The sequence below is a fragment of the Dermacentor albipictus genome, chromosome 1 (assembly GCF_038994185.2).
Source record: "Dermacentor albipictus isolate Rhodes 1998 colony chromosome 1, USDA_Dalb.pri_finalv2, whole genome shotgun sequence".
Taxonomy (NCBI): domain Eukaryota; kingdom Metazoa; phylum Arthropoda; class Arachnida; order Ixodida; family Ixodidae; genus Dermacentor; species Dermacentor albipictus.
This window is the reverse complement of record NC_091821.1, coordinates 374,676,817-374,703,685: the sequence shown is the minus strand read 5'-3', so window position 1 is coordinate 374,703,685 and position 26,869 is coordinate 374,676,817. Positions and strand designations below refer to the sequence as shown.

At 46.9% G+C, this 26,869-nt stretch overlaps 1 protein-coding gene across 1 annotated transcript in view; it reads right to left on the bottom strand.

Moving 5' to 3' along the window:
- Positions 1-13,357: 13,357 nt before the first annotated feature.
- Positions 13,358-26,869, bottom strand: part of LOC135901764 (E3 SUMO-protein ligase RanBP2-like) — a 163,117-nt gene continuing 149,605 nt past the window's right edge. Inside the window, exons 36-38 of the mRNA XM_065431613.2 lie at positions 25,104-25,309; positions 20,169-20,420; positions 13,358-13,716 (exon numbers count right to left, since the gene is read on the bottom strand). Of these exons, the coding sequence (XP_065287685.1) occupies positions 13,648-13,716; positions 20,169-20,420; positions 25,104-25,309 (527 nt within the window). The 3' untranslated portion in view covers positions 13,358-13,647. The remainder of the gene's footprint in view (positions 13,717-20,168; positions 20,421-25,103; positions 25,310-26,869) is intronic.

Genomic DNA, 26,869 nt, shown 5'->3' with positions numbered 1-26,869 from the left:
CCCCCGCTCCTGTATTGCTGTTTTTGTTTTGTTTTTGTTTGTTTATTTGCGTGTGTGTGTTGCCTTTTGTATATGCCGTGACTTATAATGATATTATACTGTTGTAACTTTATAAGATGGTTTCCGTTCGTGTTTTCTTTGTAGCTATCAGTAATTATTTTTTATTTCATGGTTATTTTAGTGTAGACATGCATGGCACTGGTTAAGAGCAATTATAGAAATTTCTTTGGGCTGACCTGAGGTTTGCGCGCGCCCCGCTAGTCTGACCACGTCAGGCCAGTGGGAGGGCGATTTAGGAGGGGAGAGTGTGGGGACTGCGTAGCCCATTTCGTTGCAGCGCCATAGCGCAGCACGTTTTGGGCATAGGAGCCGAGCGCGGCGAGGTCGCTTTCGAACTTCGCGCGCGCGGTCCACCGCTTTCCCTCTCTCTCATTCCTCCGAGGGCGCCGAACGGCAGCGGGGCCGTAAAACACTTGCTGCCGTCCGCCCCCGAACGGTCCAGGGGCTCACCCGATTGGTCTGTTTGGGCGGGAACCCGCGTTCCCTCTCCCCTGGCGACTCAAGTCGACAGAGGAGCGGCAACGCGGGGAGAAGCTCTCGGACAGCGAAACGGTGCGTACTGACTTCCCATTCTCCCGGTCATCCCTTTGGTTGGCCGGTCTCGCCGAAGGTCCTCGACCCGAGGCGGTTGCGCACCTATTCGCTGCTCCTGTTCTGAAGGCTACGCCAAAGAGACGCGGCTCACTTGACGTGCGCGGTCGTACTGCGCCGAGTCGCCCTCGGAGGCTACCCCGAGCTGAAAGAACGTTGCCCTGGTAGCACGGTCGTTGGGAGCCATCCTCCCGTATAGCGGCGTGCTACCGCGTTTTGAGATAGCTGAGTGTCACCCCTTGACTTGCGGGAGCTTCGGCTCATGAGCCCCGCGCCGAAACGGGTGTATACAGATATCCTGAACGCCAAGGTGGTCGTACAATAAACGCCTTCCTTGTACTCTGGGCCTTCTCCTTGCGGCGCTCTGTTTCGCTCCCATAGGAGACCGAACGAGCGTCCGCTTCGGGCACACGCTATACACGCGGCTGAGCTGATCGTCCCCCTGAGGGGCTCGGATCCTCGGACCTGCGCGGTGGTCAAGGTGACTCCCGGCGGAGCACCGCTATATCGGCGGAGACCACACGCTTTATGTTTTATTCCCTGTGCCAAGCGATCAGATAGTGAGCAGATTTACCATTTCATGCTGCTCATACAGAGGCACCGGTTTTCTTTGTAGAATAAAACCGATATAAGCAAAATAATTCACAACACATACATACACTGCGGCTGATAAAGCGCGTCACATTTTTGCGTCCCGAAGAGATATTTCCGCCTACTGTAGTTATCGATGCACCGAAAGGCTTCCCTGACAACCTTATATGAACGGACATGACGTAAATTTCACAAAGTACCATCTAAAACATCTCGAAATCGTTCCGCAGCACGCGACAGCAATACTTTCAAGCAGCGCCGCGCCGGATCGCCCAAGCCAGAGAGGAGGAAAGGCTCTCCGCGCGCCCTATCCTCCTTGCCCGATGAAAAGGTCAACTCGCCCAAGTCGACGACAAACATTTTTTTTCTGTAGCCCAATTTGGCTATATATAGCCAAACCTGGCAACACTGGCAGCGCGGCGCCGGTTAAACTCCTTGATAATTTGAAGGCATAGCGACACTCTCCATCCCCGCGGCGCCTTCTTCCTCGATTTTGGGCCACTTGCGCGCCCCAGTGATGCAGAAATTTTTAAAAACTGGTTATAACAGCATCGAGAATGCTGGAGGTAATGTTTATGATTAGGTCGAGTCCTTCTTAAAGCTGTACGAATGGTGCATAGTGATGTAAAAAAAAGCTTTGAGGCGAGTTCTGTACTTTAGACATTTTATCTGCCACATGATAAGATACTTTACTTTGTAGATCTGATCTAGTATTGCTTATGGCACATTCATCTGCGTTTTTTTTTTCTTGCCTCTGCGCGCATGAGCATCGCAGGTATTATATTCAGCGTGGTTTCTTATGATGAATTAGTCGCGAGTGCATCGTCCGTCCATGTGTTTGTCTTCTCGATGTGAAAGTAGCTTTTGCACTATGGCCTCTAAACTGAATAGGACGGTTGCGCAATTTCAGTGCGAGCAAGCGTGCACGAGAATGTAACACGCCCTGCACATTGACTGTATCTGTGAGAAAACCAAATAATAATCGTCACCTACTCATGCGTGCGTGGCAGCTCAATTCAAAGCGAATTCAAGAACTAAAAAATAATGCAGAAACTACACTGAAGTTGTTTAAGTATGCGTATGCACACCCCCAAGCTTCAGTTGGCCCACCCTGAAATTTCAAGTAGGCCCACGTCCAAATTTCAAGTTGACCAACCCCCAAATTTAAGTTGGCTCACCTCCAAATTTGAAGTTGGCCCACCCCGAGATTTCAACTTGGCTTATCTCCTAATTTAGGTTGGTCAACCCTCAAATTTAAGTTGGCCCTCTCCCTAACTTCAGTTGGCCCACCCCTGACTTTACGTTCGCTCACGCCCAAATTTAAGTTGGACCACGTCCAAATTTGAAGTTGACCCACCCACAAATTTCAGTGCCCCCCCCCCCCCCCTACTGCATCCGCATGCATATTTTAAGGAGCCCTATATGCGTGTCTATGGGCGTCTCTGCTTGTTTATTTATTTTTGGAAGGTTTTAATTGTTTCTTATCACTTATGAAGCTACCAATCATTAAATTTACACTGCCATAACTTATCAGTGCCTTAACTATATGCAAATTACGCATTTTCGTGCGGATACAAGGCATTATACTTATCGCGTGACGGAGCCTGCTGGGTACTCGCCAAAGAATACTTGCACATAAAAAACGCAGTATAGGGCTAGCTGGCGCTCATCACCCGCAATGCCTCAGGTATCATCATCAGCCTGGTTACGCCCAATGCAGGGCAAATGCCTTTCCCATACTTCTCCACCTACCCCGGTTATGATCTAGCCACCATACCCCGGTCATGTACTAATTGTGGCCATGTTGTCCCTGCAAAGTTCTTAATCTCATCCGCCCACCTAACTTTCTGCAGCCCCCTGCTACGCTTCCCTTCCCTTGGAGTCCAGTCCGTAACTCTTATTGACCATCGGTTATCTTCCCTCCTCATTACATGTCCTGCCCATGCCCATTTCTTTTTCTTGATTTCAACTAAGATGTCATTAACTCGCGTTTGTCCCCTCACTCAATGTGCTCCTTTCTTATCCCTTAACGTTACACCCATCATTCTTCTTTCCATAGCTCGTTGCGTCGTCCTCAATTTAAGTAGAACCCTCTTAGTAAGCCTCCAGGTTTCCGCCCCGTACGTGAGTACTGGTAAGACACAGTTGTTATACACTTTTCTTTTAAGGGATAATGACAACCTGCTGTTCATGATCTGAGAATTCCTGCCAAACGCACCCCAGCCTATTCTTATTCTTCGGATTTTTTCAGACTCATGATCCGGATCCGGGGTCACTACCTGCCCTAAGTATATGTATTCCCTTACCACTTCCAGTGCCTCGCTACCTATCGTAAACTGCTGTTCTCTTCCGAGACTGTTAAACATTACTTTACTTTTCTGGAGATTAATTTTTAGACCCACCCTTCTGCTTTGCCTCTCCAGGTCAGTGAGCATGCATTGCAATTGGTCCCCTGAGTTACTAATCAAGGCAGTATCATCAGCGAATCTGAAGTTACAAAGGTATTCTCCATTAACTCTTATCCCCAATTCTTCCCAATCCAGGTCTCTGAATACCTCCTGTAAACACGCTGTGAATAGCAGCCCTAACCCTCAGCCACGTCCCTCTTTACCCTTCCCCCTTTCAATAAAGTTTATCACCACCACCACCATTGGAGATCGTATCTCCCTGCCTGACGCCTTTCTTTATTGGCATTTTGTTGCTTTCTTTGTGGAGGACTACGGTGGCTGTGGAGCCGCTATATATATCTTTCAGTACTTTTACATACGGCTCGTCTACACCCCGATTCCGTAATGCCTCCATGACTGCTGAAGTTTCGACTGAATCAAACGCTTTCTCGTAATCAATGAAAGCTATATATAAGGGTTGGTTATATTCCGCACATTTCTCTATCACCTGATTGGTAGTGTAAATATGTTCTATTGTTGAGTGGCCTTTACGAAATCCCGCCTGGTCCTTTGGTTGACAGAAGTCTAATGTGTTCCAGATTCTATTGGCGATTGCCTCAGTAAATACCTTGTAGGCAACGGACCCAGCTGATCGGTCTATAATTTTTCAGGTCTTTGGCGTCCCCTTTCGGATTAGGATTACGTTCGCGTTCTTCCAAGATTCCGGTACGCTTGAGGTCATGAGGAATTGCGTATACAGGGTGGCCAGTTTTTCTAGAACAATCTGCTCACCATCCTTCAACAAATCTGCTGTTACCTGATCCTCCCCAGCTGCCTTCCACCTTTGCATAGCTCTCAAGGCTTTCTTGACTTCTTCTGGCGTTACTTTTAGGATTTCAAGTTCGTCGAGACTATTCTCTCTTCCATTATCGTCGTGGGTGCCATTGGTACTGTATAAATCTATAAAGTATAAAGTATACAAGCATTGGGAACGAGCGAACAAACGGAAACACTGCAGAAGGCGTGCGGACACCGCCCGAACTGCAGCAGACGACAGGTGCGCGTCCGTGCCCTGACGTCACGCAAGCTGCGCTCGCAGCGCCCCTTTAGGTCGTTCTCGGGGTTAACAGCACGCTAATAGTTCTAACCACGCAAGTACGTTGGACTGCCATCGTTCATAATGCTGAGTTCATGGTCGGAAGCAAATTGCACAAGTTTCTAGCCCCTGGAATCTATTCTGGAGCTTCTCCAAGCCAAGTGATGAGCATTAGTCTCCCGTGATAATACAGGGTCCAAAAGTCGCTGTCAGGATGTCTCGCAGTCGGTCGCCGGCGCCGATAAGGGCGAAGGCCACTTTATTCTTTGTAATGCGGAGACACACGTAGTGGTTTCCATCATGAGGCTGCACCGAGTGGGGAATGTTAGTTCTGTACGGATGTAAACAATTACTTTGGTGGATTGCCCGCACGTCAACGCCATAAAGGCTTCGTATCCAGAGAGTCTTGGCGCTTTTGACACGTTCGGTTCACATATTACCACTACAGGAAATCGGTTCGCAAAAACGTATGGGCAGAAACGTGAAATCCGTGATTGAAGTGCTCTGGCATTCCACTGGAAAATCGTCGCACTACGCACTTCATCACGGAATGAAGGCAGTGGAAGAGCCATTGTGCTTACGCAAGATTTGCAAGCACTGGGCTCAGGGCATCCAACACTTGCACTGTGCTTCGAGCTGTTGGCATATTCGAGTTGCCCACAAGTGTGCGAATCGCGGTTATCAAAGGCATTGTTACAATTCGGCGGTCATGCTCTGTCAGCCCATATGGGTTAGGGGTGGAGCATTGTGGTTCCTCTCCTTGTTGGGGTTTCTCCACAGGGCTTATCCTTGGCAGTAGTGGCCATTCTTCATCCACGGCATTCTTTTCAGCTGCTTCGTTATCTATACGCGGTTTGGACACATTCTGCATTGGGGTTGGAGCAGATTCAACAGCAAGAGGCTTTGCGGCACGCATATTCTTTGTGCGGAGAGCAGAATTCCTTGACGAGCGTCTGCGACGAGGCACCTGAAATTGGTAGCGAGGGTATCGTATATGATGAGTGACTACTCATCATGTACGATAAACTAACTTTCTAACTTCCTAAACTTTCTAACCTGTTCTCACATTCTTTTGGATGCGATGGTGCTTTAATAAGTAAGGATACGTAATGATGTCATAATTTTTCAGCTCGCCTCCGGATATATAGAGCCCTTGCTTTGGCTTGTTTGTATTTCAAGAAATCAAGAAGATGATATTTCAAGATCACCCAGGCCTTATTTTGCTGCTTTTTAAAATTCCGTGCGTTCAGGTGTCCACCAAGCATTCGCTTTTATGAACAATGCCAGAAGACTGAGGAATAGATTTTTCAGCTGCGGCAATGATACGCTCAGTAAACTTTTCATTGATTTAATCAAGGCTTAGGTCTGTCGAAATGAGCTTCTCCAGCTTGGCATTTTCCACAAAAACAGGCCAGTCTGCCATTTGCAGTTTCCAATGGCACGGTAATAACATCTGGTGAGCAAAATGCAGACGGAGTATTAAACAGAACATTCCGTGTGGGAATGCCACCTTACACAATAGTGACTCCTCCAGATAGATGACTGGAGTGTTTGCGGTCTTTTCGTACGACAGTAGAACCTTTAAGAAAATGTGAATTTTTGGGGCCCAAGTTTGTTTTCTGAAGACAAAATGCTACAGGGGATAATGTCTTCATTGTGTCTTTGATGTCATCTAAATTGTGGATCAGGCCTCTGCAGTTCCAATGAATGATCACAGCCATTTTAATGGAATTGAAAATATTTACTTATGTGTGAGGGTAAGTTGTAGGTGACGTATTAAATATTGATTACTCTCACCAGGGGTGGTAACAGTTCAGTTACAAGAAGCTTGTCCTTCTTGGCGCGCTCTAGTGAGCGCAATCTTTCGGCGTCGATGACGCCAGGGTTTTCAGGTCAACCTCCGCCGCCTTTGTTGAGGTGCTGGACGATCGAGAGCCAGGCGCTGGGACGCATGTCTCGGGCTGTGAAGTTCTGTTCAACTGTGGGCCCTGTGAACTACATCTGGCCGTCTTCAATGTTGATGGAGCAGCACAGGCTCCTGCCACCAAGGGTCCGATTTTTTCTGCAGGAACACTGTGCGCGTGCCTTGTAGACTTCGAAAACCGGTGTGATGCTGCCCACTGCCGCGCTGGCATAGCTTACTTGAGGCAAGTGCCTTAGCCTCTTCCTCACTTCATAAAATGAAAGCTTTTCTTTTACGGTGATTGCAATTATTTCTTTTTCTCTCTTCCAGCAAAGGCAGCTTCTTAAGTAAGCTGGATGGTTCACCTTGCAATTGACACATTGTGCAGGGGCACTGCAGTTGTCAGAAGGATGGTCATTGGCACTGCACTTCGCACATGTTGCTTGAATACATCTCACCACACAACACCGGAAAGATCCTAACACTCAACCTCAAAGGCGCTTTCGACAATGTGGCTCACCATACCATCGTTACAAACCTGTCTCACCAACTGTAGTCATAATGCTTACAATTACATATGCGCCTTTCCAAGCAACTGCATGGACACAATAGTCAATGGCTAACTCAGAACCACGACGTTACCTACCTGCAACAAAAGAACTCCACAAGGTGCTGTTCTATCCACCCCCTCCCCTCCTCCTTTCAACACTGCTATAATGAAATTACCTGACAAACTCAACGCAACACAAGGAATCAGACATGCAATATATGCTGATGATATCACTATCTGGACCACCACTGGTTCCGAAGGAGAGAAACAAGACGCCCTGCAACAAGCGACTGACGTTGTCCAACAATATGCAAAAATAAGCGATCTGCAATGCTCCCCCTGAGAAATTGGAACTATTATTTGTTCGACAGAAATCGCGAACTGAATGAAATACCCCACATCATACTCACCCTCGACGGCAAAGAAATACCCACAGTAAACCGCAGCCTCGACCTTTGAGAGTGATTTCATTAAGGTTTCTCCATCTGTCTTCCTTTTATTTAACTAGTTTGTATTTTGTTGACGATTTTCTAGTGCCTCTTAAGCTTTTGTTGCGTGTTTTTTTTTTTCACGCACTGTTTTTTAAACCCTTTATCATTCAACTGTTTTGTCCATTTCATTGTTTGTCACATGGTTCATTTTTCGCGCGGTCACGTGTTTTATCAATTTTTTAGGCGAGTGACTATTAGATTTTAGTTTTGACGCAGACGCTGTACTTAGACAGCCTTTATTCACGTTTTTTCCGCGTTATTTGTTGCTCATCATTCCCATAGTCGTGCGGGTTTTATCACTGATTGGGCCTTGGGCGTTTGAAGTGTGTTATGTTGTCGATAGTTTGATAGTGAAGCGTATACTTTTTATGTCTCGTTTTTTGTCCCCGTTGGCTTGGAAAAGACTATACTCGATGAATTGCTTCCCGTGCTGCTCCACGTGTGGTTCTTGTTTGCTCATTTCATATTTTGTGCCAGATATGATGTCCAAGTGGTCAATACATTGCTATATTTTACTTCTAAAGCTTCGTGTGTGACGGCTTGATTGACCTACATAAGGCAGGCTTGTTACGGAAATAAACTGAGTTGTGAGTGGCGCCAGTCCTGTCGTTTGTGTTCTTCTCGAGTCCTGGTCTCCTGCGCCTTGCCTTTACTAATTAAAGCATGAACCAACTAGCCTAAGCAAGAGTTTTACTTGAGATATATGGCCACTGCAAGTGATTATCAAGCACCTTTTCTGCCACAGCACCCTCTTTGACGTCCATCTCTTCAGAGCATGCTCATACAAATGAATAGTTGATCCTTTACAGAGACCAAGATCCTGAGTGCATGGCCTCACCCATCAACCTAAAAAGCTATGCGAACTTTAATGGTTTTATCAAGAGACGCAAGAATACACTTTAGGCATCTGCTACTCTGCTTGCGAATTCTTTTTACTTTGCCTTTCCCTCTCAATATCTCGTCCCCTTTCCGTTGTGCAGTGTAGCCAGCTGGAAATCCATATAGTGAAACTTCCTGCCTTTCCCTCTCTCTCAATCCCTGAAGCTATTAGGTACGATGTTGCAACTTTTCTGTGTTCCCACAAACTCTCTAATCTAATCAATGATAATCTGATGTTTAACTTACTTCCACCATCAATTTTATACAGTTAAGGTCTTCAGATTGCACTAAGCATTGTTACTTTGTATAGAGTAGCACTGTAACCAAGGATAACCAGTTTCTTGCTTTTCTCAACTTGAGCATCTCCCAATAACATGCACTGAAACTCGTTTCACTCTTTGGACATCAGGTGTTGCAACATGCAATATATTAGCAGGTTTTATTTACAGATATGTTCCCAAACATGTAATTTTTTTTTATTTGAAGACTCACAATAAAGTTGACCTGGCTAATTAATAATTTTAATTAGAATAATTAATGGTGCCCTGGCAACATGGCCTCTTTATTGCAGTTATTTTCTTGAAGAGATCATGCAATTAACATCAAAGTCTTCCGAGTCAGAGTTCATAAGGAGGCTCTTGAATGTTTGCATTTTTCAAAGAAATGCACAGGATTTTGGGGCCAGTTGTCATGCTGCAATATATATACGAGCAACACCAACAATCAAATAGTTTTGTCATGCCGTCTGTTGTATAAAAACAAAACCTACCATGAAATTTGAGCTGAATCAAATTCTCAGTAGATGGTGCAACAAATCTACATGTATAATTTTTATGGATTAACTTGGGCGTGACCAGGGGTGTGCATTGGTGGCCACAAGAATATCTTCGAACACAGCACTGAAAGAGCACCGATTTTATTGGTGAAATATTCTGCTTGTTATGTTATGGCTTAATTTTGGCAAGGTAGCGTCACATGTTTAAGAAATACTGGGGGTTTAAAGGAGTACCGACAGAAAATTTCTCGTTTTTATTGTTTTGTTGGATAGCTCAACCTAATAATTGTGCCAAGAAGCTTCAATTCCCCGAGAGCATGACAAATAATTACATTATATTCTAATGCAACCAGATAAACATGTGCGCAAAGTGTAGCATCGCTTTGGTTGTGAAAAGAAAACTCATCGCATCACTGAAACCTGTTGTGGCAACATTGTCATTGCACGACCAACTACTGCACCAGGCAGACTGGTGGGCTCTTAAGTTGTTTATATATGCTATGTGGCTGCCACCTTCACTTTCGGTGATGTGCCGTGCCTACATTTTAACGAACGAAGCCATGCTGTGCATGAGGCAAATTTTGAATGGGCTGTATTACTATTAACCCTTTCACGTCCACCATGCCTGGTGTTCTACAGCACATTTTCCTGCTTTGTTCAGCATTGCAAGAAAATAGCTCAATAATCTGCTACAAATGTCGCATTTACAAAATGCCCAGTTCATTTTGTTCAGTAAAGGCTTCAGTGTCAGATGCAGGAAAAAATAAAGTAGAATGCGAGATTAAAAAAAGTTCAAAATGTGCAGGAACACGGAGTGAATATTTGTGCTCAGAAGGCCTCTTGGACTTGGCCCTTGATAATGAAGTGCAGCCATGAATTCTTCTGCTACACAGTTTTTGGTGGTCTGTGCTGAAATATATGAGCCCACTTGGAAGCCAGTATGCATTTTTTGAGTCGGGTACTCTGGTTGCAACGGCTACAACAGGTGAAGTATGGCAAGCGAGTAACATTCCACTGTTTTTCGAACAACTCCTGCTGAAAATGCGGAAAAAGTATGACCATCTAGTGTGCGAAACCCAAAACAACTAGGAAATAATCTTTAGTGTGCTGCCATCTAAAAAGAAAGGGAAAAGAAAGAAAGGACATTTTTGGAATTCTCATTTATTGTGCAACTCGAGGACGATGCTTCGTGCACGTGCATGCGATTACGAGATGTGAAGTGCTCCCAACACACCGATGAGCGTCACCACGTTGACAAACTTTTTCGTAATAATAAATGCTACGCTATAGTGCCCATGCTCACTGGCTTTCACTTTTCTTGGTATCAAACCAGGAACCCTTATAAAACTTTAGTGCAACATAAAGGGAGGTGCCAACAGCCATATGTATTGAACCATTTTTTTGCCACCACTTTTGAAGGAAGTGCGTACATTGTGTGAAATGTATACTGCTGCATCATCATCGAAGGTGAAAAATTAACGTGTAGCTTGTTTTAAATGTCGTTTAAATGGCCGATATAAAATGCATTTTAGAAGTGAAAGTAACCAACCAACAGACAAAGACATTCCTATCTGGATAAACTGGATTAATGAGCTCTCTGTTGTGGGGATGCGCGGCTCATGTGTCCCTTTATCACATACATGGAGGTGCTGATGTGTGCATGTACTTATGCCATGTGCAAGTAACTTATCAAGCACCTAAGAGACCGCATAGCATAGCCTACTTCCACCGACATGGGGAGCTGTGACGAGCCTTTTTACTGCCACGTCACTCAACTTTTGGCCAGAGCTCTGCGCACTTGGCTTCTCTGCTGTTTAGCATACAGCGTGCTAGCAGAGACAAAGAGTGAAGGAAATCTCAGTATTATTGCAATAACTCCAGTTATTGTTGAAAGATCCAAAAAGTTTTTTGAGGCCTGAGGTTCGCGAGGCGATGTTTATTAATAGTGAAGCCATTCTACGATATGATGGAAAAGTGTTTCAGGGCCCCTTTCAAGGTGCTCTAATTATTCTTGGTGCCCTGGTGCCCCAACAAATGAGAAATACATCCTATTTATCTATGAAACTGCCGTAAACATCCGGCAGGGGGCCACGGTTAGAGTTACATGAAGATTGATTACGACGGATGAACCATGATTCTACGAACTTTCTTGGGCCCCATCGGTGTTCCCGTGCTAATGTGGTTACATTGTTAAAATCGAACATGTGTCCCTTTGATAAACAATGATCAACCAATTCTGTCTTGGCACGTGTAACATGGGCGGCTTTCGTAGCATCTCTTAAATGTTCCTTGATACGGGTGCAACGTCGCCGCCCCGTCTCGCCAATGTAGCTGGCACCACAGTCGGAGCAGTTGACCTTGTAGACGACACCACTTTGTTCGTCCGGAGGTGTGTGGTCCTTTGGCTTCGGGAACACGTTTCCCAACATGTACGAGGGTTTGAATACAGTTCGAACACCTAAAGGCCGTAAAGCCCTGCGCACTGCTTCTGATACACCGCGGACATACGGAATGCACACAAAGGAAGCTGGCCTTTCGGCCTTGCTCTCGCGAGGTTTTTGCATGCGGCGCTGCGTATCATTGACAAAGTGCTCAGGGTAACTCCGTTTATGCAAAAGAGTGGCAACATTCATTAATTCTTGCTCCCTCAAAGTTTGCGTTGACGAGAGCGCATCGCAACGAGACAGGAGCGTGCGTACCACGGCATGTTTGTGTTCTATAGGGTGGCGAGAGTCAAAACTCAGCACACTCCCGCTATCGCAAGATTTGCAATATACGGCTGTCTCCACCGAACCTCCTTCGCTCCGTCGTACCAGCACGTCTAGAAAGGCTAGGCTGCCACTATTCTCCGTCTCACATGTAAATTGAATGGCATGATGGACGGCATTAAGCGCCTCATGCATGGCACGCAGGTTTTTCTTTTCGACAATCACAAAGGTGTCATCTACATAGCGACAGTACATTTTGACAGGGAAGGGCAAGGACGTCATCACAGCCGTTTCCACATGTTGCATTAACAGATCAGCCACGATTACAGAAACAGGACTACCCATCGGGACGCCTTCTATCTGGTGATATATGGTACCGGCAAACGAGAAATATGTTTGCTTCAAGCAGAACCTAAGCAGAATCATGATGTCGTCAACAGTCAGGGAAGTACGGCTTTCTAACGTACAGTCCTCCTGCAGGCGTTTCTCAATAATATCCGTAGCCAATGCTATCGGCACATTCGTGAACAAGGACACTACATCGTAGGATACTATAACATCGTCGTCCCGAAGCTGCTGCTGGCGTGCCGCGGTAAAAAACTCTTTAGAATTCTTGACCGTGAACGTGCTCCCTTCCGCAAGCGGCTTGCACCCGTATCAAGGAACATTTAAGAGATGCTAACGAAAGCCACCCATGCTACATGTGCCAAGACAGAATTGGTTGATCATTGTTTATCAAAGGGACACATGTTCGATTTTAACAATGTAACCACACTAGCACGGGAACACCGATGGGGCCCAAGAAAGTTCGTAGAATCATGGTTCATCCGTCGTAATCAATCTTCATGTAACTCTAACCGTGGCCCCCTGCCGGATGTTTACGGCAGTTTCATAGATAAATAGGATGTATTTCTCATTTGTTGCCATTGTGTACTGACGATGCCACCCGCATAGGTGGCGTAACATCTATGTTTTTGTTATTTTTCGTTAAGTAAAGCCAGTGAAGACAACACTTTGAAGCAATATTTTTGTGTCAGTACTCCTTTAAAACCCAAAAACTGCAGCGACGGTTAAAATGGACGCTGCGTTGGAAGGCTTCAAAACAATTTGGGCCATCTCGGTTTCTCTAACGTATGCCTAAACACTTGTAATGGAACCTACGACCTTGTGCTCAGCAGCGGACATTATAGCCAGATAGCTACTTGCACTTCATGCGTTATTCATATCTGGCCTTTCTTTCCTGAAGAGAGATCCCCATGTCGATTCTACTAGCTTTGATTTGCCTCACTGCACTCATATATTCATAATAACACAAGCACAATGTACTGTGAATCACAAGCGGGTTTTATTTTGGCATATGCAGTACACTGAGCCTGCTCACATTTCCTTTATTTACACTTACATTTTTAACAACTCGACTTGAAACAATTTCTTTGAAATAATTGCCCTAAAGTGCTGATTGTTGCCATGTGGACTGTGCATTCACTGCTGTCAAAATGACACAGCTTACGTTTTACACCACCATTAAAATGCCTAAAAGGTCTGTCAGAAACATAAATTAGAATTAAAAAAAAAAGAAAAAAAGAATACAAGCACTGGCTTTTCGTAAGCCTCCATCATTTTGGATGACTGGGTGGCTCGTCAATGGTTTCGACAATTGAGCTGTTCACAGCCAGATCCTTGGCCTGAAAAAGAAAGCAATATTTTATAAAATAGCAGTTTCTAAACATTCAAATGCAAAGTGGAAATTGGGTACCCCTAGGCACACAATTCTCAAATTCCACTATGATAAATATTGTTCCTAAGAACCTTTATTTACTCCACAACTGCAAATTCTATTTGAATAATTCTTGATTTTGTGTTAGTACCTCCAGATTTAATGGCAATCTAGCAAATGATAATTGTCTTGTTCTCACTTGCTGTGCTTACAATAAGCACTTCTGGGCTGCATCATGCACTAGGTAACACCAAAACAGGCGCTGATCACTTTGTACATATATAAGGCAATGCAGATACACTCCTCATATTGAAATTCTCTTATCTGCTCTACATGTTCATGAGGATAACCATTAGGTTGTTGTGGAGCAGTAGGTTCCTTCGCATGTTTATTTGACTTCACACTTGGGCTGTATACTGGGAATATAAATGTGGGAAACTTGATCAAAAAGGCAGAACAGCGCCTGGATGTAGATTATCAAATTGACACGAAGCAAGGATGTTTTGCAGCTCTACTTCTGACTGGCTGAAACTTACATTAAAGATTCACCCTGTAATGTTCATACACGTTTCCATATGGAAGTGGAACGAACTGTGGACATATATATTTGACATTGGGAATGCCGTATTTACTCGCATAATGATCGCACTCGTGTAATGATCGCACCCTTGAATTTTGTCGTCAAAATTTGATTTCTTTTTATTTTACGCTGTGGGGTTTCTTCTCTCGCGGCGTTTCTCAGGCTCTCGCGATGGTTGTGTGGAGGCCATCGCGTTGTGTTGCCGGGGGCTCCGTGTCCCTCTCCTCCTTGCCTGGACGGGGTGGCAGCGGGTCATAAAACACTGTCACTCTGCTGTCATCCCGCCCACGGGAAGGTCAACAGGCCTTCCCCATTGGCCAAGATTTTGGCGGGATTCGGGCCCGGCTTGCGTGCACTCCGGGTAAGCGCGCGCAAGACGGGTCCCGGGGAGACCACATCGGGGCGTCGGAAGGTGCGTACGTATTCCTCTCTGCCGGCGGCGGCCCCCTTTGTCCGCCGCCGGCCGATGGTTACTCCGGCTCGTCGGGGTCCCGGCCTCGGCGGGCGTGCGCGCACTCTTCCGTCGTCTCGATGTCCTGAGGCAGCGTCTGCCGATCGTTCCCCCGTCTGTTCGTCTGTCATTTCTCTCTATTTCCCTTTTCTCTGCTGTGGGGGCGCACGATGGCAGGCGCTGACCGAAGGATAGGCAAATTCTTCCGCTGGGGGTTCTTTGTTCTTTGTTTCTCTCTCTGTCACGGTGCGCCGTTAGCGGCCACCGGCGACCATTCGGCCCTGTTTTGTGTGATTCATATTCGGAAGTTAATATATGTTAAAACGTGTGTTTGTATTTAGTCCCAGGTTAATAAATGTTCTTTGTTGTTTCCTGAGAGATTTGCCTAGGGTCTCCCTTGCTGCGCGCGCGCGGTCTCGCCTTCCCCTAAGCTGTGGGGCCGGCGGGGCGCGTACGCGCGCAGCTGCGCGTCGGCACACGGAGCGGGCCGGGACAGGCGCGGGCGCGCGGTGCTCTGCGCGCATGGCGGCTCGGAGTGCTCGAACCCGCGGTGGTGGTCGTCCGGCGCGCCGTGAGCGTCGCGGGTGAACCCCACAAAATGGCGCCCAACGTGGGGCCAGAGGCCTAATCAGCCTCTGGCCGCCGAGTGTCCGGGCCGCTGCGTTGCTGAGGTTGCGTTGCGAACGTGCTTTGTTAACCGAGCCATGTCTCTCCCCCGTGTGCCGAATTCCTCTATTTTCCTCTCGCTCTTTCTGTCATACCTTGCCTCAGTAAATGTAGCGTGGTAAGCGCATTGGACCACCGCTTCGAAGTTCCTCGCTGCGAAGCGCGGACGAGGAAAGGAGTCAAGTGGCCGCCAAGATGCTGCAGTCGTCATGGATTGTGGAGACCATGCGGGGCCGGAGGTCTCGCCGATTCGTACCGGGAGGGCTGACTTTTCCGTCCTTCCATCTGCTCAACGATTCGGTGAGTCCGACGGATTTTCGTGGGTCTCTAGCATCATTACCATTCTGGCGGCTGCTAATTGCGCGGACTGCTCGGGTACAGTGCCTCTAAGGCCGGCTAACTCTGCAGAAGTTCTCGGCTTTGCTATTGTTGGCGCGGCTCGGTGGCTTGCCCGGCAGTTCTCAGTTGATGCGCGCCTTTCCTCGCAAAATTCAAGCCGTGATAGCTGACGCACTATTAATATGCCCTCTGTCACCTTTAGGAAGACCGGTTAGTGGTGGTGCCTTCTGCACCACCAATCGAGGGCAAAGCTGGCAGCGCATAGCCGAGCGGAGACAAAGGCCACGAAACAGGCCCGCTCCGCGAAGAGGCATGCGCCCCGGACATCCCTCCGTCGCGCGCGCAGAAGGGGACGCTCCCCCGCTACCCCGCGGCGATGACGGGGAGGACAGCCCGGGTGGAAAGCCAGCCGGGGGAACGAAACCCGCCACCCCCACCAAAGGGTGTCGGAATCGTCTTTTCCTATTTTTTTTAAACGGCCCGAAGAGCGCCGAAGGGACCGCAGAGTGACCCGTTTGTAAATAATTGTAAATAGTTCTTCGACGGCCTCAGGGAGGCGGAGCGCCGGAACGTGGCTGGTATTGCACGGGCGCGGGCGCCGTAGCGTTGCTTGTGTTGCAACGGGCGCGCGGGGCCGTATACAGCGTGTGTCGCTGTTGCCCCGGGTGGGTTCACTCTGCGGGGTCACAACGAGCTCGGCCGATGAAGATCGCGTGCCACCGGCTAACACTGCAATGTGAAAGCTGCGTTTAAGGTGGTAACCCCCGGCGCCGGAGAAACGCGATTTAGCACCACTCCGGCAAGTATCGCACGGTCATCACAGCGCCAAGGTTTTCGTTAAAATCGATTCGCGCTGTGACTTGGCCCGGCGTGGAGCGACTCTTCGTCTATCGCCGAACCTTCCACGTCTGTTCATCACATAGACATCGCGTATTCGAAGTCAATCTTGATTGGTGTCGCGGATGAACAGTGTGCGTCCGTGGAAGGAATTTCCGCTAGCGTCGAGGTCGAATGTCATCGCGCTAGTGAAGACCACGTTTACTGTGTCCGGCTGAACTCAGACGGAGTAACCACCTATACTGAGATGAGGCATGCCTATGCGGATCCACAACTTTGGATCAGCCACCCTTTCCTCTTCAAAAAGCTCTCACCTATCCACTTCGCTGCAATCAGGCAGGTTGCTATCCTCCTTTTTCTGTCCTTTTTTTTTTCCCTTTGTTCAGTGTTTCTTCGTTAGGCTACTTGTTTCCCTGCGTCTTACCTAGCCGTCTTCGTTTTGCTTTTGTGTATGTGTTTCCTTAGGTATGGTTCGTGTTGCTTTTATGTTAGTCATTTATTTGTATCTATGTGTTTTGCGTTTCGGGAATGTTTCGCGTCTGTTTTCGCTGGCGTGTTGCGTCAACGGGTGATGTCGACCTCCATCGAAGCCTGGCGACGGCGGGGCTGTGGATCGGGCTGTGCGGTCACGAAGATTGGCGCGGATCATGGCCGTACCATGGAGAGGACACCGCCACAAGCACCGGCACCAGAGGCCGTTGCCGGACGCTGTCAAAGGGGCTTGGTGTTTGGACTCCCCGGCTATTTATCGCGTAGACATTCTTTGTACGCCACTTGAACCCTTTATGTTATTCTCTTTTGCTTTTATTGATTGTCTAGGTCAACGTTTTGTCATTTTCCTTTGTCCGCGTTTGTGTCGGAATGTCATTATGTCTCTGAGAGTTTGTCTTTTGTTGTTGCTCTTGCCTTTTCTTCAGTGGATGCTTTTGTTTTGCATGTTCGCGTTAAAGCGTGGTTTCGTGTGGACTTTCTTTTGTGTTGGTGTTGTGTAGCTCAGACGTACCTATTTGATTTGTTCTAGTAGCTTGCTTTTCTTCCTTTGATGTCTTTTTGTTTATGTTTTGGGGGGGGGCTGGTGATTTTGGGTTCGGAATGCCAATGGGTGGCTCCGGTGTTGGCAATGTAATTACTATTTCTTTGTTCTTTGTTTTCTTTTCTTCTTTGGCTGACATCGGAGCCACCAGCCTTGCATTGGTAGGGAGCATTTAAGGAGGGAGGGATGTGGGGTTTCTTCTCTCGCGGCGTTTCTCAGGCTCTCGCGATGGTTGTGTGGAGGCCATCGCGTTGTGTTGCCGGGGGCTCCGTGTCCCTCTCCTCCTTGCCTGGACGGGGTGGCAGCGGGTCATAAAACACTGTCACTCTGCTGTCATCCCGCCCACGGGAAGGTCAACAGGCCTTCCCCATTGGCCAAGATTTTGGCGGGATTCGGGCCCGGCTTGCGTGCACAAGACGGGTCCCGGGGAGACCACATCGGGGCGTCGGAAGGTGCGTACGTATTCCTCTCTGCCGGCGGCGGCCCCCTTTGTCCGCCGCCGGCCGATGGTTACTCCGGCTCGTCGGGGTCCCGGCCTCGGCGGGCGTGCGCGCACTCTTCCGTCGTCTCGATGTCCTGAGGCAGCGTCTGCCGATCGTTCCCCCGTCTGTTCGTCTGTCATTTCTCTCTATTTCCCTTTTCTCTGCTGTGGGGGCGCACGATGGCAGGCGCTGACCGAAGGATAGGCAAATTCTTCCGCTGGGGGTTCTTTGTTCTTTGTTTCTCTCTCTGTCACGGTGCGCCGTTAGCGGCCACCGGCGACCATTCGGCCCTGTTTTGTGTGATTCATATTCGGAAGTTAATATATGTTAAAACGTGTGTTTGTATTTAGTCCCAGGTTAATAAATGTTCTTTGTTGTTTCCTGAGAGATTTGCCTAGGGTCTCCCTTGCTGCGCGCGCGCGGTCTCGCCTTCCCCTAAGCTGTGGGGCCGGCGGGGCGCGTACGCGCGCAGCTGCGCGTCGGCACACGGAGCGGGCCGGGACAGGCGCGGGCGCGCGGTGCTCTGCGCGCATGGCGGCTCGGAGTGCTCGAACCCGCGGTGGTGGTCGTCCGGCGCGCCGTGAGCGTCGCGGGTGAACCCCACAACGCATAATGATCGCACTCCGAACTTGCCGCAACGGTATGTCGTGTGCCAAGTCTAGCTAACAATCATCACGCTTACCATCTGTCGAATGCTATGCGAACGAGTCATTAAGACAAGCCAAGCGGTCTGCACGCACCAAACATTCTTTAGTAGATGCCTCATTTTATTACTTTCATCACTTTCCGCACTTTCATGACAAAAATAGGCACAACCAAATTTGCCTTTATTATGGGTAGGCTTTATAATGGTTGTGGTCTACAAAAACAAAAAAGGCACCTTTCGATTCTTTTTATCTGCACTCGTGGGCACGTAACAAATCGCGAGCGGCAATGATAGTAGCCACGTTTACACTGACATGTCAAAAGTGTACCCTATTCCTACGCCGACGCTTATAACACAGCTAAGATATTCGCCCACCTTTAGCTGAAACATGCCATATTAGGATAGTAGCGAAGACAGATCCGCAGTTTCCGCAGCTCACCGGCCATGCATTTCTATGTCACTGGCAGCTAAACGCGCCCATCTTCATTTCTGTCCCCTCAAAGAGAAGACGTCTACCTTATTGCTGCAAACTTGCTGATATTAACGATATTATTCATTACTGATACTGAAGAAACTGTTTCAATGCATGTAATGTACTCACGAGAAGAAAAAAAAAAAAATTGCGTTCGGCACGTTTGGCTTGCTTTGCTGGCTGCCATTTTTGTTTTGGTGTCCCGCACTCGCATCCCGCAGCAAACGCGGGACGAAAACAAAGTTTTTTTTCTTTTCGCGGGAAATTTAACCTGCATAATGATCGCACCCATGAACTTCTGTCAATTTTTCTGACAAAAAAGTGCGATCATTATGCGAGTAAATACGGCATATATGTAGGAGAAGAGAGAGAGAGAGAAAACAAAAAAGAAACAAAACAAGAATGAAATGTTACAGCCATAACTACATTACTGTAGCAGTGAATTAGTAGCTGTCTGAAACTTCACTCCAAGACATCAAAAATGCAACTATAGGCTTTGCTATTAGGTTTTCCATGCTTAAATTAGCATTTTGAGAAATTAAACTCGGCAAAGCATAGACTGGCATTACAGGGTTAATTTTTGCAACACTACCAGTTCCTTTACAAGTAAATTGATCTAAGGCTTCACTGCAAGTTTTGTGGTCATGATGGTAATAACGTCAACATTATTCTGAAAAACAGTTTTTCAAATTGTGCAACATTCAAGCTTGTATTTTCCTTAAAGTAGCATTACAAAGTGTGTGAGTGCGTGTGGCGAGAGAGAGAGAGAGAGAGAGAGAGAGAGAGAGAGAGAGGAATAAAATCAACGAGAGAAGGTGAGAGATTTTTAAAATGGGAAGCAGCACATTAGAGGAAAAGGTGTTGCCAAGGTCAAACAGTTCCATCAACTGACCTTGCACTTGCAGCAAACCTACCTCAGCAAAGATTCGGCTGAATTCTGCAATGGCCTGAGGCGAGCTGAAGGCGGCCTGGAAGTGGCGACGAACATTGGGTTCAACCGACATATCCACAGCGGACCAGTAGGCATGGAGGCGCTCTGTGCGCAGACACGTCTGCACTGCCACAATGGTGTCGCACAGCAGTGCCCCATCATCAGCGATGACCCGGATGCGTGCACCAAAGCACGAGTCGTCATACACCATCCTCAGGTTGCCCATCCCAAGGGACTGCGCACACACAGAAAAAGGCAAGACACACAGGGAAACACGTTCAGGCTGGTAACTTATAGCAACAAATGGGCCACAGCGCAGAAGACAAAGGCACAAAAGAAAGAAACACAAACGCCTCATGTTTGCTTTTCTTGTGTCCCTGCCATGCGCTGTGCCGATTTTGCAAGCTGTATTAGCCCCATTATTATCTCAGGGATACTTCCATTCAGGACTCGTAGGAAACATGTTCCTTATTAGACAACATCGAGGCTGGTCAAAGATCGCAGCACAAGGTGAAGACGATGACAAAAGGAGGAAGCTGAACACAATGCACAATTCTTCCTGCACTACAGACTTTGAAGATAATATACCTATGCATATGAATTTCCACCTTTTTGAGAAATAACATTATTAAAAACTTTTTCATGAGACATAAAATGCCATACTTAAAAATTTTTGAGTGTGTCAAGACAGGGACAAGCTATGTGGAATTACCCATAGGCTTTATTTGAGACAGGTGCGCATATTTATACACATGCATACCTCGCATCACACACACACCGAACCATACATGCCACGCATACACTACATCACATAATTCTTCGCAGTGAGGGAATGTATCCCAGAAATAGCATACACAGAAATTTTAAAGTACAGAATTTTTGCATTCTACCCGATTATTGAAAATGCAGCCACTGGATTCTGATGGCACAGAAGAAGGAGAGTGCAAAATAACCCAAGACCTGCTCAGCAGGTCACAGTAGCGACTCGCTTCAGATAGAGTTGCTGTATAGGCTTGCATATAGAGCCAGACCCCCAGAGTTGCATGTTTGTTTTTCACACGCTGCTTGCGCCACCTATTGGCGAGTGCTGTCACGTGGAAACCCAAAGGTCAGCCACCAATTGGCGTAGCCACCATGGTCAAACAAATTGAACAGCTGCACTATATTTGCTATTCTGGTTTCGGTAGTGCTGAGAGCACCGAGACATGAATTACTCTTTTTTCATATTCACTTATCCCACAATAATTTTGTGTTAGTGTTCGCACTTTTTTAGAAAATTAGAATCCTCATTGGATGCATCACTGTCAGGGACAGGAGTACATGTGGCTCTCTGAATGCTTCGCTTCACATAGTTCAGACATGTGCAATGGATCTGCACAACTTTTACATTTAGATGCGATGTTAAATGTTCTGTTCAATATAAATTAGGCTGACCAAACAGGAAAGCATAACCAATGAAAATGTCAGCATGAAGGTGCCGACATGTAAAGACAGCATTCCACAGTAGATTGTCTGTCTAGCATGTCTTATGTATTTACGTCTCGTCAAATACTGCTTCCTAAGAGGCGAATGATTGAGTGATTTGTCTATCAGGAAGCAATAAATTTCCGCTACTGTGCAACCTTTCAGTTGATAGGCGCATTTGTGTAGTCCGTTTCCCTCTTCTTGTGTCTGTCTGCACGCCGCACTTTTTCGCACATGAATTCCCACAACTAGCTCAACTTTGTCATTCTAAATAAATGCTATCGAACCGCATTATAATAGCAGCAACAAAGAATAAAGTGCTCAAGGAAGATCCTCTTGAAGCTTGTTAGCCTTGCTCCTGCAAGCCCAAGGAGTGATTCGCATAAAGAATTGCAATATGGCAAACGTGTGTGCTATTCTGCTGCTTGCTGGAGCATATACAGGAACAGGAGCATCAAATGATATTGAGGAGAGCAGGAATAGTGGCCATTAAGTTAAATGAATCATATTGTGGCCTCTTACATGGCAAAACCATGGTCTGACAATGAGGCACGCTGTAGTGGGAGCTCTGAATTAACTTTTGACTACCCGGTGTTCTTTAACGAGCACCCAATGCACGGTACACAAGTTTCTTGCATTTCACCCCCTTCGTAATACAACTGCCGCGGTCATGATACAGCCCGCAACCTCGAGCTCAGCAGCGCATTTCCATAGCCACTGGACTACCGCCAGGGGGGTAAGTGACAAGGAATACTCAATGTGCAAATAAGCATGCAGCGTAAGTGTTAAAACAAGACAGCCACAAAGATGTGCAAGTGACGTAGATTTGAACACAGCATCTTTAACGAATGGGGATGCAATGATGCAACATTACATTTGCACATAATCATGGGCAATCAGAGTTCTAGGCTGCCTTGTTTGCATATCAACTCATGCTGATGGTACAGAAAGTAACACAAAAGTGGCTTCTGTGGAAAACGAGTGCTGTCCTGCAAAGCTTGTGTTACAAGTAGAATTTGCTTGCCCTAGCGATATTTAGTTGCGCTTGCTGGGAACTTAAGCTCCTGGACATATATACAGACAAAAAGCTAAACTGATTGCAAATGAAAACTTTTCAAAACACAAACCAGTGCACTGATCCAAATATTTAAGACACTCAACAGGTTAACTGCACCATGGGCAATCAGAAAGCCTTGGGTATTTCCACTGCACTGAAACTTTGAATTCCGGGGTTTTATGTGCCAAAACTATGCCAAAGTCCCTCACTACGTGCCAAAGCACACCGTAGTAGTGAGGGACTCCCGATTAATTTTGACAACCAGGAGATCTTTAACATCCTACTGCACACCAATGCATATACTTGCATATGTCTTGTATACATACTAGTCCGGCTTGTATGTTAAAAGCTTAGAAGCTACATATTTATGAAATACTAATGAAAAAAAAAAATGTTTGCCGAATCTTGTAGCGATTAGCAGGAACACGAAATTAACAGATCATGCCATGACTGACTGGTACCGTATTTACTCGAATCTAACGCGCACCTTTCTTCCGATAAAACGGATCCAAAAATTGCATGTGCATCAGAATCGAGTACGACCTGAAATCCTCATTACCATATCACCATTGGCAATCGAAAAAATGGCCGCCTTGTACACGCTTCTAGCCTAGCTGCCGTAGCTTCCTCCATGTGCATACCTCCATGTTGTACGTGTAACCAGGCGCTGGTGTAACCTAGTCTACCGCCTGTCTTCCCATTTTCTGTGCTTATTCAATGAGCATGGAAGCGCCGATTGCGAAGACACGCCAAGTCCACCGTGATACAGTATTTAAAAGGAAAGTTATCATGTGTGCGCAGACGAACGGAAATTGAGCTGCATCACGGGCGTTCGGAGTTCCCAAAACTTGCGTGCAGGAGTGGCACAAGCAGAAGGAGAATATTTTTGCCAGCAAAGCAACAAAAAAGGGTTTCAGTGGACTGAATCAGAGCCGCTTCGCTGAAATAGAAGAGCTGCTCGCGGAATACGTGCAAGAGCAGCGATCGGCACAGCAGCCTGTGACGACCGATCTGCTCAAAGTACAGGTGATGCAGTTAGCCCTACAGAAAGAGCTAATGCGTAGCGACTTCAAAGAAGCAGGTGCTGGCTATCAAATTTTATGAAAAGGCTTTTCTCTTCAAAGGCGCACAGGGATATGCCAAAAATTGCCTGAAGAATATGAAGAAAAACTCAACAGTTTTAAGCAGTACGTTTTGAAGTTGCGCCATGGAAATGGCTACAACTTTGGTCAGATTGGAAATGCTGATCAGACGCTGCCCTACTTTGACATGCCTGTCACCACAACCGTTGAAAAGTAGGGGGCAAACCAAGTGCACATTTTTTCTTCCAGCCACGAAAAAAACTAGCGGCACCGCAATGCTTTGTTGCACTGCAGATGGGCACAAGCTGCCCTCATATCTTATCTTCAGACTGAATACGCTCCCGAAACGAATCATGCTTCCTAGTGGCGCGATTGCGCGCGCAAATGAAAAAGGTTGCCTGACCACAGACTTGGTCACTGACTGGATTGATAACGTTTGGCATAAGAAACCCGGCGACAGTTTGGGTCTGCGTGGGATGCTTGCGCTCGACGCGTTCAGGTGCCACCTTGACCAGCACATCAAGAACAAGCTGGCTGCATGCAACACTGACCTTGTCGTGACACCCAGCGGCATGACATCGCAGCTCCAGCCGCTCAATGTTTGTTTGAACAAGTCAGTGAAAGAGAGAATTCGGGCGCTCTACACCGAATGGCTTGTCAGTGGCTGCCACGAATTCACGCCTGCCAATAAAATGAAGCATGCCTCGCTGCAGGACTTTACTAGATGGGTGAAATATGCATGGTGCACGATCCCATCTGCCATGGTAAACAAAGCCTTTAAAAAGGGCGGGATTTCGAATGCCATGGATGGCACCGACATTGAAATGCTTCGGACGGTTGACAGCAAGAAGGGGTCATCTGACAGCGATGACGAGTGATATCTACTGCCCCACGCAACTTGTACTGGCGCAGCGAAAATCTTGGCGGCAAGGTACGCCACTTCCATTTGTGTTTTTATTCATCGCAACTTTAGTGTATTGGGAATAAATCTGTTTTTTCCAAGTGAGAGAAAATAGTATTTCAATACGAAAGCCCGAGACGTGTGGTACTGTACACTTTTTTTTTGTCACGGAAAACGGGTGCCTGTTACAATCGAGGGCGCGTTAGAATCAAGTAAATACAGTAAGTCGCTATAAAAGCGAGCACAAGTTTTTTTCCATGTGTTGAAATCTATAGACTGTGTTCACATGTGAGCTTTCCTTCCATGACAAATGTGCACTGATAAAGGACTTAAGTTCAAATATGCTGTCAGCCATAACATTTTCAAGCAACAGTTATAGAATTTTATAAATGTAATTGAGCCAAGGCAACTCACCTCATAGGCACTTGCACCTGGTCTCTGTACAGACAGTGTGACCCTCTTTTCAAACATAATATCTTCCCCATGCTCGTCATCTTCATCGTCATCCTCATATTCGTCATCGTCATCCTCTTCATCTACATCCTCCTCTTCTTCCTCCTCCTTCCTTATTCTGTCTTCAACTTGCTCTCGCTCAAGGTCACCATTCCTTTCAGCGCCAGCTGTGCACACAATGACAACATGGTATAGTGCTAAGTTTATTTAAATAGTTGCTTCCAGTGATATCGGTCACTTTCAGGTAACTATTGTCCAGCAAGATTCACTCTATGGTTTCGAACCAATAAATCGGACACCGATAATGTGAACCTGCTTGATAATTTAGACAGCTCCATGGCACGGCCACTGGCCTCTGACTTAAAGGGACCCTGAAAGGATTTTGACGACATTCTACAAACCTACCGAGTCATTAGAGTAGGTCCTTCTGATCGTTAATTGACACATCTAAGTACTCCACTTAAAGCGTGTAATTTATTATCAGCTTTTCAAAATGTACATTGCTGCAGATCGCAGCCCACTGCCCGGCTGAATTTTCAGCCACCCTTACCCATTTGACGTAAATTGCCCAATTGACGTCAGTAGGGTGAGCTATCCGATTGGCAGCCCAGGGTGCAACCATTGATAATTTTTCCAACATTATGGTGAACAAATCTTGTTCGTAATAGTTGGAATGTTAGTTATCTTGTTTCCATAGAAAGCAAGTAACAGAAAGAGAATGCACAAAAACAATATCTCAGTACACTTAGGCACTTCCGGCACACAGCAAGTGTCGTCTGGTTGTGTTACAAGGTGCTTCGTTTTGACGAGAGCTCTGTGGTCAGTGTTGGTCTCAGTCTATTTGCAAGCACCATGATTCGCCTTTGTTGCGTTGTGGGCTGCAGACGTGGCAACTGGCAATATGTCGAGCTACAACATCGTGTCCCTCTGCTGGGCAGCAGACTTGCGGAGTGGCTGCAGCTCATCGAACTGTTGCTATCCGTTCGGCGCCAGCATTTGCATGTTTGCGGCCGTAACTTTACACCGGAGGATTACGACCACAATAGTGCGTCGGGAGTCCGGTATTCGGGCAAAAGCAAGCGCACAGGGACAGGGCCTGGCTGTTCGACCGTTTTGTTTCACGGTATGAGCAGAACCGCAAACGTGAATGGTCTGCACGGTGCAGCCACCTGGTAGTTCAGAGCTCAACCAAACACAGTGGCAGTAACAAAGTGTATTCTTCTTTGCTGCTGGTGTACATTTTTTGCAGAAGCGTAACCGTTAACATATTGTTTTTGTAAATGTTTACAATGTTTTGCGCTTGGTTAGAGCAATATTAGCTCTTTGTTTGGCTGGTTAAGCTCTGCACCACCAGGTGGCTGGACAGTGCAGACCAATCAGGCCACTCGCGTACATATACGCTAAACGTTCCTTTATCAGCTTGAGTTTAAGCCTCCACCGTTCCGTCGAAACACCCAGCTCGCATGTGGTTACCGGAATACCAGACATGTTCGACGCTGCAACAGAGTGCTCGCAAGGCACGCTGCTTCAATAGCTCTCGCTTAGGGTCAACTGCCAAGCAGCTGCCGGAGACATGCTTTGCGCGCTTGCGCCTAGAGAACCGCAAGTAGACGACATGGCATGCCATCATGACTCAAGAGCCAGTAAAGGTGGAGCTTAGCCCTGATCACTCGGTGAACGAGTTGAGGAGAAAATACATGACTATGGAGAAGGGTAACTTGTAATCG